Below are 13609 nucleotides of genomic sequence, written 5' to 3' on the forward strand. Positions count from 1 at the left end.
ACCACATACCCTGCCTGAAAAAAAAAAAAAAAAAAAAAAAAAAATAATAATCGGGAAAAGTTTTCTATTCTGCTCCTTTGAATTTACCAGTCACTGTGTTTAAAACCGAATGTCGATTTGACCCCACTAACAACTACAACTGGGGTTTTAGTAGATCATAAGCTCAAAAATGGCATGCAATGCCAAGCTGCAGTTTCCAAAGCGCGCGCGAGAGAGAGAGAGTTGCCCCTGTACAAATCATTAGCAAAACCTCATCTGGAATATGCAGTTCAGTTTTGGGCACCAGTTCTCAAAAAGGATATCGGAGAACTGGAGAAAGTGCAGAGAAGGGCAACCAAACTTATAAGAGGCATGGAGGAGCTCAGCTATGAGGAGAGGTTAGAGGAACTGAATTTATTCCCTCTTGAGAAGAGGAGAATAAGGGGGGATATGATCAACATGTACAAATATATAAGAGGTCCATACAGTGAACTTGGTGTTGAGTTATTCACTTTGCGGTCAAAACAAAAGACAAGGGGGCACGCTTTACATCCAGAGGAAAAGAGATTTCACCTACAAATACGGAAAGGGTTCTTCACAGTAAGAGCTGTGAAAATGTGGAATAGACTCCCTCCAGAGGTGGTTCTGGCCAGCTCAGTAGATTACTTTAAGAAAGGCCTGGATACTTTCCTAAATGTACAGAATATAACTAAGTACTAACAATTATAGGTAAAGTTGATCCAGGGAAAATCCGATTGCCTCTCGGGGGATCAGGAAGGAATTTTTTCCCCTGCTTAGCAAATTGGATCAGGCTCGGCTGTTTTTATTTTTGCCTTCCTCTGGATCAACTGTGGGTATAGAATTGGGTATATGGGATTGTACGATATTTTTTATTTTATTTTTTTATGGTTGAACTGGATGGACTTGTGTCTTTTTTCAACCTGACTAACCATGTAACTAGGGTTGAGCGAACCCGAAATGTAAAGTTCGGGTTTGGTACGGACTTTGGGTTTTTCCCGAACCCGGACCCGAATAATTGGAAAAAGTTTGGGTCCGGGATCGGAGTTCGGGAAAAAAAAATGCGCGGAGGTCCCCGCAAATTCAATAACCAGACCCTTTAGGTCTGGTACGGATATTAAGGGGAACCCCGCCGTCAATTTAAAACAAAAATGACGTGCGGTTCCCCCTAAATATCCATAACCAGACCCGTTATCCGAGCACGTTGACCTGGCCGGCCGCAGAAAAGAGGGGGGGACAGAGTGCGGCCCCCCCCTCTCCTGAATCGCACCAGGCCACATGCCCTCAACATGGGGAGGATGTCCCCATGTTGATGGGGACAAGGGTCTCATCCCCACAACCCTTGCACGGTGGTTGTGGGGGTATGCGGGCGGGAGGCTTATCAGAATCTGGAAGACCTCTTTAACAAAGGGGACCCCCAGATCCTGACCCCTCCCCCTGTGTGAAATGGTAATGGGGTACACTGTACCCCTACCATTTCACGAAGGAAGTGTAAAGTCTTGTAAAAAACACACACACACACACACACACACACACACACACCGTAGAATAAGTCCTTTATTAATAAAAAAAAAAAAAAAAAAAAAAACTCCAGCGGTGATAATCCACTGGTTCCCGGCTTCCTGCTTCAACGTTGTCCGGATCCTGCGACGGCTGCGGGTGATCTCCAGCGACGGGTGATCTCCGCTCCAGCGATGAGAAGATCCATCCATCCGGAGCGCAGCATCGCCGACCTCCTCTCATCGCTGGACACAGCCCAGCGAATGACACGCTGAAGCTGTGACATTACTTATATAGAGGAGGCAGGGCCACCTGTCACGTGACCCCGCACCCTCTGACGTACCCTCTGCTACGTCACTGGGGAAGCCCAGGAAGAGGGAAGCCGGGGCTTCCCCAGTGACGTAGCAGAGGGTACGTCAGAGGGTGCGGGGGCACGTGACGGGTGGCCCTGCCTCCTCTATATAAGTAATGTCACAGCTTCAGCGCGTCATTCGCTGGGCTGTGTCCAGCGGTGAGAGGAGGTCGGGGATGCTGCGCTCCGGATGGATGGATCTTCTCATCGCTGGAGCGGAGATCACCCGTCGCTGGATCTTCTCATCGCTGGAGATCACCCGCACCCGTTGCAGGATCAGGACAACGTTGAAGCAGGAAGCCGGGAACGAGTGGATTATCACCGCTGGAGTTTTTTTCTTTTTTATTAATAAAGGACTTTATTCTACGGTGTGTGTGTTTTTTTTTTACAAGACTTTACACTTCCTTCGTGAAATGGTAGAGGTACAGTGTACCCCATTACCATTTCACACAGGGGGGGGGGTCAGGATCTGGGGGTCCCCTTTGTTAAAGGGGTCTTCCAGATTCTGATAAGCCTCCCGCCCGCATACCCCCACAACCACCGGGCAAGGGTTGTGGGGATGAGACCCTTGTCCCCATCAACATGGGGACATCCTCCCCATGTTGAGGGCATGTGGCCTGGTGCGATTCAGGAGAGGGGGGGGCCGCACTCTGTCCCCCCCTCTTTTCTGCGGCCGGCCAGGTCAACGTGCTCAGATAACGGGTCTGGTTATGGATATTTAGGGGGAACCGCACGTCATTTTTGTTTTAAATTGACGGTGGGGTTCCCCTTAATATCCATACCAGACCTAAAGGGTCTGGTTATTGAATTTGCGGGGACCTCCACGCATTTTTTTTTTCTAAAAGTCCGTGTCCCATTGACTATAATGGGGTTCGGAGTTCGGGTTCGGGTTCCCGAACCCGAACTTTTTTTTTTAAGTTCGGGTTCGGACCCGAACATCCAGGTGTCCGCTCAACTCTACATGTAACTAGAAAATCGAACAAAGGTTCTTAAAATTAAAATTTTCGAAATAAAAATGTGTTCATGTATGTCCCTCCAAAATAATTTGCTTTACTTTAATGTCAGTGCTAAAGGCAGTGATATCATTGTGCATGAACATCAGGAGCTTAGAGTCATTGCTCTTGGGCAAGAGAGACTAGTGATCGATCTTGTCACTCGGATCAGTTTTAACTGATGTTCACTCTCCAAAACAAATATGTTAAAGGCCCTACACACTACCAAAGTGAACTATAATCACAAGTGGAAATTAACTATTGCATTTTATTATAACAGCAGCACAAAGGAGTAAATTCCATGCATCCAGATTTTCACAATACAAAAGACTTTGATGTGAATTCTAGAAGTTATGTTGGGTCCATATCATATATACCTTTATACCAACCTAATAATCATTTAATGGGATTCAAATCCTGCTGACAGTTTAACAGGGCTGTTTCTATTATAAAATCCCATGATCTGATACAAGTGTTCCTTGTATTTGATGGCAAGGATGGAAAGTAATATCTCACCATGCATGCCCGAGATGTGCGTGATCATAAACTGTAGGCCCACAGCTATACCTGGAAGAAAGAATATACAGTTAAATCCTGGGATTTTATGTAATTTTATATAAAAAAAAAAAAAAAACATGAAAAGAAAGCGCAGAAGGTAAAAAGGTAAAACAGTCACTCGGAAGAGAAGTGAGCATGAGAGGAAATCATAAATCCTATTGCCTTGAGCTCAGCTTTGACTTCAAGCACAAATGTACACTGACAGTCACATTAGCCGTAGGATTTAATACATCAGGATCATATGAATGTGCCAGATCAAAGTCTAAATCTAAACGCTTTCTGTGAAGCCATACAGGCAGTTCTTATTAGAGACACTGCAATACAAGGCCCATTAAAGAGGACCTGTTAGTTCATTTAGAAGTCAGCATAGATAGATTGCTGACAGGTCTCAAAATACAGCAACTGTAAAACTCATTTCAAGTACTTTTTTGTTATTAAAGAATACCGCCTCTCAAATCAGCAGCATTGTATTTTTCTGTAAAATTCAATACAATAAAAGCAGTGGTGGCGAACCTTGGCACCCCAGATGTTTTGGAACTATAGTAAAACCTTGGCTTGAGAGTAACTTGGTTTGAAAGTGTTTTGCAAGACAAGCATCATTTTAAAATAAAATTTGACTTGATGTACAAGCGATGTTCTGATATACAAGTAGCATCATGTCACAACAGAGTATAAAAGGGAAGAGAAGCGCCTCTAAGTGTAGCAATATGGTTACATTTAATGAAGGTATAACACTTAGCAACATATTACCTCTCTTCTCTTCTATAATCTGTAGCTCCTGCTGGATTTAGCTTCTAATCCCCTTGTAGAGACTTCCATTTTATGGTTTATCACATTTCTATAATCTTTTTATATAGACTATAAAACTAAAGGATTTATGAATAAATGGTTGTGGAACGAATTATTTGAGTTTCCAATAGAGCTGCACAATTAATCGTTTGAAGATCGCAATCTCGATCTCCAGGCTGGATGTGCACGATTTTTTTAACTCTCCGCTGAATCCCCAGAACCAGCGTGGAACGCAAATGGCAGATATAGGAACTGACGTCAGTCATCAGAGAACGTGATGCGGCGCAGCGCCGCTGGATGTCAATGATGCCTGGGCATGGGCGGTACCACCACGCTTCTCGACCGGTGGGAAACGTTACGAAACATACAGCACAGCGGTGAGTGTGCACCAGCAGGCAGCATGATCTGATCATGACACACATTAGAAGTGCTGCAATGCCATTGTAATGTAATGCCAACGGCCACCACCAGATGGCGCCAGCTCACAGAAGCTCCTGAAGAGCTTGGGACTTCACAAGGCAGCAAAGCCGCAGCCTCAATTACCGGCCGTCGCGATCGCGCAGCGGGGGAGGCGCACGGAGACACAGGATCCTGTGCCTCCGTGCGCCCCCACCTCCCCTGCTGCGCGATCGCGGTGGGCCCGCGGCGGCCGGTAATTGAGGCCGTGGCTTCGCGGCCTTGTAGGGCGCACCCTCAAATACCAGCGGGCGCCAGGTCACAATTTCTTGTCACCAATGCGACCTGGCGCCCGGATATTGTCGACCCCTGTACTACAGTGCATACATTATATATATATATATATATATATATATATATATATATATATATATATATATATATATATATATATATATATATATATATATAAAATCATGAACACCAGTGACCACAGTGAGTCAGCTACCCCAGCCAGGCCCAGCCCACACAGTCTGAGTCAGCTAGCTACCCATATTATCACAGTTAGCTACCCCAGACCTTGCAATCGACACTGCAGTCAGGCTATTAAAGGGGGGCATGTGATGTGAGCCTGTGAGGCATGTGGACTTAAAATACCGGCAACCACTGTCCCTTATAATATCTAATATGAATATTACCACAGTCGTCTGAGTCAGCTGCCCTTATTATGAATATTGCCATAGTAGTCAGCTACCCAGAGTCTGGGGTAGCCGACTGTGGTAATATTCATATTATGGGTAGCTGACTCAGACGACTGTGGTAATATTCATAATACATAGGGACAGTGGTTGCCGTTATTTTAAGTTCACTCCTCACATGCCCCCTTTTATGTTCAGAGGTTGTAAATTTTTCAAATAAAAAGGTTTTTGAGAATCGTGATCTTCATTCTAAGCAAAAGAATCGCGATTCAAAATTTTTCACAGAATCGTGCAGCTCTAGTTTCCATTATTTCTCATGGGGAAATTTGCTTTGATATACAAGTGCTTTGGATTACAAACATGTTTCTGGAACAAATTATGCTTGCAATCCAAGGTTTTACTGTACATCTCCCATGATGCTCCAGTACACTGCAGAGTGCATGAGCACCATGGGAAATGTAGTTCCAAAACATCACCATCACTGCAATAAAGCAACCTTTAGGCCTTCTATGCACCATTTATTCACACTATATTCCTAGACAGGTTCAACAAAATAAATTAATTTCAACATTGGATAATTCTGTATGTTCTTTAGCTTCAATTGAGGGATACAAGAATTCTTAGGCCCCATTCACATGGCCGTAAAATTAATGCATTTTCCACTGTTTTCTTATTTGCGGATCTAAGGCCCCATGTACACTGCTGCTGCTGCTGCTAAATGGACATTCAGAGGCAGTTGGACACTTTTTTCAACAGCCCCCAAACTCATTCAATGTTATCTTATGTGTACATGTACACAGGTTTATCTACTGTCGTTTTTAGGCAGTTGAATTTATAGGCCAGTTTTTTAAAAAAATTCCTTCAAAACCCGTGTTTAGCAGCGTTTCGTTTATAGGCGTTTTTAGCCATTTAAAATAAACACTTTTTTTAAACGCTTCTAAACGCAAACGCGGCAAAACGCAGCATGTAAACATTGCAGTTTTGAAGTGGTTTACTGGGGCTATGGCTGCAGCTGCCATAAACCCGGTATGTTTTTTTTTTTTCAACCGGCGATTCTGCTTCTACTGAAAGCAAACAGCTGCTGATTAGCCACTGGATCGCTTTTAGAAGCAGTGGGAGAAGTCAGCCCTTCCACCGCTCACCTGTGTTTCTCGGGCTTACAGTTCTCACTGTCGGGCCCAGAAAATGATCCGGCGGTTTGTGAGACTGGCCATAGAGGTGAAGAGAGACCAGATCGTCTGATTATTTCTAGGCCAGAAGCAATGACATCACTTCCAGTTTAGGACAGATGTCAACAATGTTTTTTATTTTTTTTGGAAAGCATCAGATCAATGTTTTCTTTTTTTATCTGCTTTCAAAAGGTAGAGAGAAGATCTGGGGTCTTGTAGACTTCAGATGTCTCAATAAAAAGGACCGGTCATGCTTTATTATTATTATCACCACAAGGGATGTTTAAGCATTAAGGGCCAGATTCACAAAAGGGATACGACGGCGTATCTACTGATACACCGTCGTATCCCTGTTTCTATCTTTGGAACTGATCCACAGAATCAGTTTCCAATAGATAGGCAGAAGATCCGACATGTGTAAGGGACTTACACTGTCGGATCTTAGGATGCAGTACCGCATCCGCCGCTGGGGGCATTTCGAGTCGAAATGACGCTTTGGGTATGCAAATTAGCACTTACGGAGATCCACAAACCTTACAGGTGTACTGCCTGTACCCCCCTGATGGCAGCCCTGGTAGTGATGAATGGGGTATTTAACCAGTTACCCGCCGAACGTGGTTGCCACTCGATCACTTCTGTGGATGGTGGAAAGGAGTCCCCCCCCCACCCACCAACGCTGTATCCTGGCCTAGGCCGACAAGGCCCAGGCCTAGGGCAGCACTTTTCAGGGGGGCAGCACGGAAAGAGTCCCCGCCGGCTTGTGATACACTGCTAGTGTAGCGCCAGTCTTATGGGACAGACTGGGCTGAGAGGCAAATTACTCTAGTGCCCCCACAAAGTGGCCGCACTGCTTCCAGTATGCGGGCGGCCGGCATTCCGCAACTGTGGGGGGGGGGGGGGTGCCGCTTCTAATTTCGACTGTCCTATCATCCTAGACCACAAACCTTCCTCACTGTGCTATATGTTTTCAGCTGCACTATTGGCATGGTTATATCTTCTTAGTTCTCTCCATAAAATTATCAGAAATGTGTGCCCCCCTCCCAGGGCGTAAGAACTAGTGTCCCCATTTGAAAATTTCAGGGCAGGTCTTAAACATCAAGGGGTGTGGCTTTGACAAGAAGGGATGGGTCATATTTAAATTAGTGGGGCACAAGTTTGGTCAGGCCTAGGGCAGCACAAAACCTAAATACACTACTGCGCCCCCCCACCTGTCCCGGGCTCTGCCATCAGATCACAGAGCCTGGAAGCAATGCAACCAACGGCGACGTCTGCACAGTATAGACAGAAAGGAACGGTCTTTGTCCCTTCCGGTTCTGCCTTTAGGTTTAACTGCCCATTACCGGCTAGATAAGCAGCCAATCTGTGTCTGATCAGCTGTATTGGAGGCCAGAGGGTCTAGACCCCAGATCTCTCCATAAATGGACCTGTCACAGCCCATGCTGTCACAAGGAATGTTGTTCATCCCTTGTGATAGCAATAAAGTTGATACAAAATAAAAATTGAGTGTGTAAATAATAAAAATAATAATAGAAACATTTAAATGTAAAGAGCCCCCCCCCTGCAAATGCATACTTTTCGCATATGTAAGCAGTGATCGCACCACACATGTGAGGTATTGTCACGAACATTGGAGCGAAAGCCTTAATTCTAACACCAGACCTCCTGTGTATATCTAAACTGGTAACCGTAACCTGTAAAGGCGTTTAAAATGTTACTTACAAAGTTTTTAAATGCAAGTTTAAAACGTGACATGTTAGGTTTACATGCCGTAACATTGTCTTTTATATTTAACAAAATTAGATATTATATTGTGTTTGTATGCAATAAGTGTATTTTTTCCCTTAAAAAAAAAACTGTATACACACACACATATACTGTAATATATATATATATATATATATATATATATATATATATATATATATATATATATATATATATATATTTGGGGGTTCTAAGTCATTTTCTAGCAAAAAAAAAAATGTAGGTTTATACATGTAGGGGAGAAGTGTCAGAATTGGCCTGGGCGACAAGGGGTTAAACCACAGGTATTCCCTGAGAAATATATGGTACACCAGGGGTTCCAATGATTGCGTTTCCAGAACTATAAGCACCTCCCTTCCCCCATACAACAGACAGCAGCGAAAGGTACATGACAAGCAGACATCTAACCATGTGGCTGCAGCCGCTGAGTGCAGTATGAGCGCTTCCTTCTTCCTGCTCAGGCTGTTGTACACCTGTATTTCCGTGTCATGTCCACTAGGGGTCACCCCACGTCCAGCAGCGGCAGATGTACAGAAGCTCCCGGGCCGGAAGAGTCCGACTCTTCCGTGTCGCTGAGCTGAGTGCAGCCTCCAGCTAGCCCGGGCCAGGCACTGCATCCTCGTGCAGACTCCAGGCGGGGCGCTCGGATTGTAGTATGACAAGTCGTAGAGATGCGGTAAAGGAGAATGGAAGGGCACTATAGTGTCTTCACTCGCAGTGTCAGTGTAGAAGACAACTCCTCCTCTTCCTCCGCCCCGCCCATCATTACCCTGTGTGTAATACAGTGTGACACTACTGCATGCCACCTTCGTGTCACACACTGCTCGGTATTTCCTCAGTAGACAGAGGAACAATTCCTGTCTCCCCTCACAGACAGCAATGGAGGGGGACAGAGTGAGCAGGCTGACACTGAAAGCGCAGCTTCACGTAGGTCACTTAGACCCCTTTCACACTGGGTAGCTTTGCAGGCGCTATTACGCAAAAAATACCGCCTGCAAAGCGACCAGAAGCAGCCGCTGCTGTCTCTCCAGTGTGTAAGCCCGAGGGCTTTCACACTGGAGTAGTGTGCTAACAGGACGGTAAAAAAAGTCCTGCTAGCAGCATCCTTGGAGCAGTGTGTATAACGCTCCTCCACCTCTCCTGCCCATTGAAATCAATGAGGCACCGCGGCTATACCGCTGGCAAATCGCCCCTGCAGAGGCGCTTTGTGGTGGATTTTAACCGTTTCTCGGCTGCTAGTGGGGGTTAAACCGCCCCACTAGCGGCCGAATAGCGTTGAAACACCGCCCCCAGCCCCAGTGTGTAAGGCGCCTAATAGAAAGATTTTCTTTCTATTATTCTCTATGGGCATTCCATTTTGTTCCATTATTCTCTATGGGCATTCCATTTCTTTCTATTATTCTCTATGGGCATTCCATTTTGTTCCATTATTCTCTATGGGCATTCCATTTCTTTCTATTATTCTCTATGGGCATTCCATTTTGTTCCATTATTCTCTATGGGCATTCCATTTCTTTCTATTATTCTCTATGGGTATTCCATTCTTCTATTAGAGCCCTTTCACACTGGAAACGCCTATAGCGGGGCGTTAAAATAGCGGTAAAACACCGATATTTTACCGCGTTTTTACAGCGTTTTCAATTCATTTCAATGGAGAGGGGCGTTTTTGGAGCGTTTTTTTTCAGCGCTCAAAAGCTGCTCCAAATATGCTGCTTGCAGGACTTTTCTCAACGCTCCTTCAGCGCAACGCCTCAGTGTGAAAGGGTCCATTGAGATGCACTGGGGGGGGGGGGGGGGGGGTTATGAGCGTTTTAACCACTTCTCTACTTTGGGTGTTTTTCAGATTTGGTGTTTACGAGACTAAAACATTTTTTTTTTGCTAGAAAATTACTCAAAACCCACAAACATTATATATTTATTTTTTTCTAACACCCTAGAGAATAAAATGGCGATCATTGCAATACTTTTTGTCACACCATATTTGCGCAGCGGTCCTACAAGCGCACTTTTTTTGGAAAAAAATCACTTTTTTGAATTAAAAAATAAGACAGCAATAAATTTGGCCCAATTTTTTTATATATTGTTACGCCGAGTAAAATGGTACCCAACATGTCACGCTTACAAATTGCGCCCGCTCGTGGCATGGCGTCAAACTTTTACCCTTTAAAATCTCGATAGGCGACGTTTAAACAATTCTATAGGTTGCATTTTTTGAGTTACAGAGTAGGTCTAGGGCTATAATTATTGCTCTCGCTCTAACGATCGCGGCGATACCTCACTTGTGTCGTTTGAACACCGTTTTCATATGCGGGTGCTACTCGCGTATGCGTTCGCTTCTGCGCATGAGCTCGTCGGGACGGGGCGCTTTAAAAAATATATATATTTTTTTTTCTTATTTATTTTTATTTATTTTATTATTTTTTACACTGGAAAAAAAAAATTATCACTTTTATTCCTATTACAAGGAATGTAAACATCCCTTGTAATAGAAAAATGCATGACAGGTCCTCTTAAATATGAGATCTGGGGTCAAAAAGACCTCAGATCTCATATTTAGACTAAAATGCCAAAAAAAAAAAAAAAAAAATTTGGAAATGTAATTTTTTCAAATGACAAAAAAATAAATGTTTCTTTAAGAGGCTGGGCGGGACTGACGTTTTGACGTCACTTCCACCCAGCAGAGCTATGGGGACGGGTGAAGGAGATTTCTCCTTCAGTCTCGTCCCCAGTCAGCAGACGAACGGTCCCGATCGCCTCCGCCGCTACCGACGGCTACGGTAAGCGGCGGACGGCGCGGGAGAGCGGCGGGAGGCCCCTCTCCCGCCGCCGATAACGGCGATCTCGCGGCGAATCCGCCGCGGAGACCGCTGTTATCGTTAACAGAACCGCTGACACTAAAGATTGATACCTCGGTTGTGGCAGCAGCTGATGCCGTTACCGAGATATCAATCTTTAAAGTTAGGCCGTATAAAGACGTACGGCGGTTTAGAAGTGGTTAATATCGCTATTTTTACCGCAAAAACGCACCAGTGTGAAAGGGCTCTTATTCTCTATGGCCATTCTATTTTGTTCCATTATTCTTGATGGGCATTTCATTATTCTCTATGGGCATTCCATTTTATTCCATTATTCTCTATGGACATTCCATTTTGTTCCATTATTCTCTATGGGCATTCCATTTGGTTCCATTATTCTCTATGGGCATTCCATTTTATTCCATTATTCTCTATGGGCATTCCATTTGGTTCCATTATTCTCTATGGGCATTTAATTTTGTTCCATTATTCTCTAAGGGCATTCCATTTGGTTCCATTATTCTCTAAGGGCATTCCATTTTGTTCCATTATTCTCTATGGCATTCCATTTTGTTCCATTATTCTCTATGGCATTCCATTTTGTTCCATTATTCTCTATGGCATTCCATTTTGTTCCATTATTCTCTATGGCATTCCATTTTGTTCCATTATTCTCTATGGCATTCCATTTTGTTCCAATATTCTCTATGGGCATTCCATTATTCTCTATGGGCATTCCATTTGTTCCAATATTCTCTATGGGCATTCCATTATTCTCTATGGGCATTCCATTGTGTTCCATTATTATCTATGGGCATTCCATTTTGTTCCATTATTCTCTATGGGCATTCCATGTTGTTCCATTATTCTCTATGGACATTCCATTTTGTTCCATTATTCTCTATGGGCATTCCATTTTGTTCCATTATTCTCTATGGACATTCCATTTCTTTCTATTATTCTCTATGGGTATTCCATTCTTCTATTAGAGCCCTTTCACACTGGAAACGCCTATAGCGGGGCGTTAAAATAGCGGTAAAACACCGATATTTTACCGCGTTTTTACAGCGTTTTCAATTCATTTCAATGGAGAGGGGCGTTTTTGGAGCGTTTTTTTCAGCGCTCAAAAGCTGCTCCAAATATGCTGCTTGCAGGACTTTTCTCAACGCTCCTTCAGCGCAACGCCTCAGTGTGAAAGGGTCCATTGAGATGCACTGGGGGGGGGGGGTTTATGAGCGTTTTAACCACTTCTCTACTTTGGGTGTTTTTCAGATTTGGTGTTTACAAGACTAAAACATTTTTTTTTGCTAGAAAATTACTTAAAACCCACAAACATTATATATTTATTTTTTTCTAACACCCTAGAGAATAAAATGGCGATCATTGCAATACTTTTTGTCACACCATATTTGCGCAGCGGTCCTACAAGCGCACTTTTTTTGGAAAAAAATCACTTTTTTGAATTAAAAAATAAGACAGCAATAAATTTGGCCCAATTTTTTTATATATTGTTACGCCGAGTAAAATGGTACCCAACATGTCACGCTTACAAATTGCGCCCGCTCGTGGCATGGCGTCAAACTTTTACCCTTTAAAATCTCGATAGGCGACGTTTAAACAATTCTATAGGTTGCATTTTTTGAGTTACAGAGTAGGTCTAGGGCTATAATTATTGCTCTCGCTCTAACGATCGCGGCGATACCTCACTTGTGTCGTTTGAACACCGTTTTCATATGCGGGTGCTACTCGCGTATGCGTTCGCTTCTGCGCATGAGCTCGTCGGGACGGGGCGCTTTAAAAAATATATATTTTTTTTTTTCTTATTTATTTTTATTTATTTTATTATTTTTTACACTGGAAAAAAAAAATTATCACTTTTATTCCTATTACAAGGAATGTAAACATCCCTTGTAATAGAAAAATGCATGACAGGTCCTCTTAAATATGAGATCTGGGGTCAAAAAGACCTCAGATCTCATATTTAGAATAAAATGCCAAAAAAAAAAAAAAAAAAATTTGGAAATGTAATTTTTTCAAATGACAAAAAAATAAATGTTTCTTTAAGAGGCTGGGCGGGACTGACGTTTTGACGTCACTTCCACCCAGCAGAGCTATGGGGACGGGCGAAGGAGATTTTTCCTTCAGTCTCGTCCCCAGTCAGCAGACGAACGGTCCCGATCGCCTCCGCCGCTACCGACGGCTACGGTAAGCGGCGGACGGCGCGGGAGAGCGGCGGGAGGCCCCTCTCCCGCCGCCGATAACGGCGATCTCGCGGCGAATCCGCCGCGGAGACCGCTGTTATCGTTAACAGAACCGCTGACACTAAAGATTGATACCTCGGTTGTGGCAGCAGCTGCTGCCGTTACCGAGATATCAATCTTTAAAGTTAGGCCGTATAAAGACGTACGGCGGTTTAGAAGTGGTTAATATCGCTATTTTTACCGCAAAAACGCACCAGTGTGAAAGGGCTCTTATTCTCTATGGCCATTCTATTTTGTTCCATTATTCTTGATGGGCATTTCATTATTCTCTATGGGCATTCCATTTTATTCCATTATTCTCTATGGACATTCCATTTTGTTCCATTATTCTCTATGGG

At 43.8% G+C, this 13609-nt stretch overlaps 1 protein-coding gene across 2 annotated transcripts in view; it reads right to left on the bottom strand.

The window, feature by feature from the left end:
* Positions 1-8967, bottom strand: part of CARS2 (cysteinyl-tRNA synthetase 2, mitochondrial) — a 69106-nt gene extending 60139 nt beyond the window's left edge. Inside the window, exons 1-2 of one of the 2 annotated variants that reach the window (XM_040336218.1) lie at positions 8624-8967; positions 3358-3408 (exon numbers count right to left, since the gene is read on the bottom strand). In XM_040336218.1, coding sequence (XP_040192152.1) covers positions 3358-3408; positions 8624-8832 — 260 coding nt within the window. In that variant the 5' untranslated portion in view covers positions 8833-8967. Of the gene's footprint in view, positions 1-3230; positions 3257-3357; positions 3409-8623 lie in introns of those variants that run through there. The other variant, XM_040336219.1, reaches the window with a different exon arrangement.
* Between the last annotated feature and the right edge of the window lie 4642 nt (positions 8968-13609).

Source organism: Rana temporaria, chromosome 2 (assembly GCF_905171775.1).
Source record: "Rana temporaria chromosome 2, aRanTem1.1, whole genome shotgun sequence".
In the NCBI taxonomy this organism is placed as follows: Eukaryota; Metazoa; Chordata; class Amphibia; order Anura; family Ranidae; genus Rana; species Rana temporaria.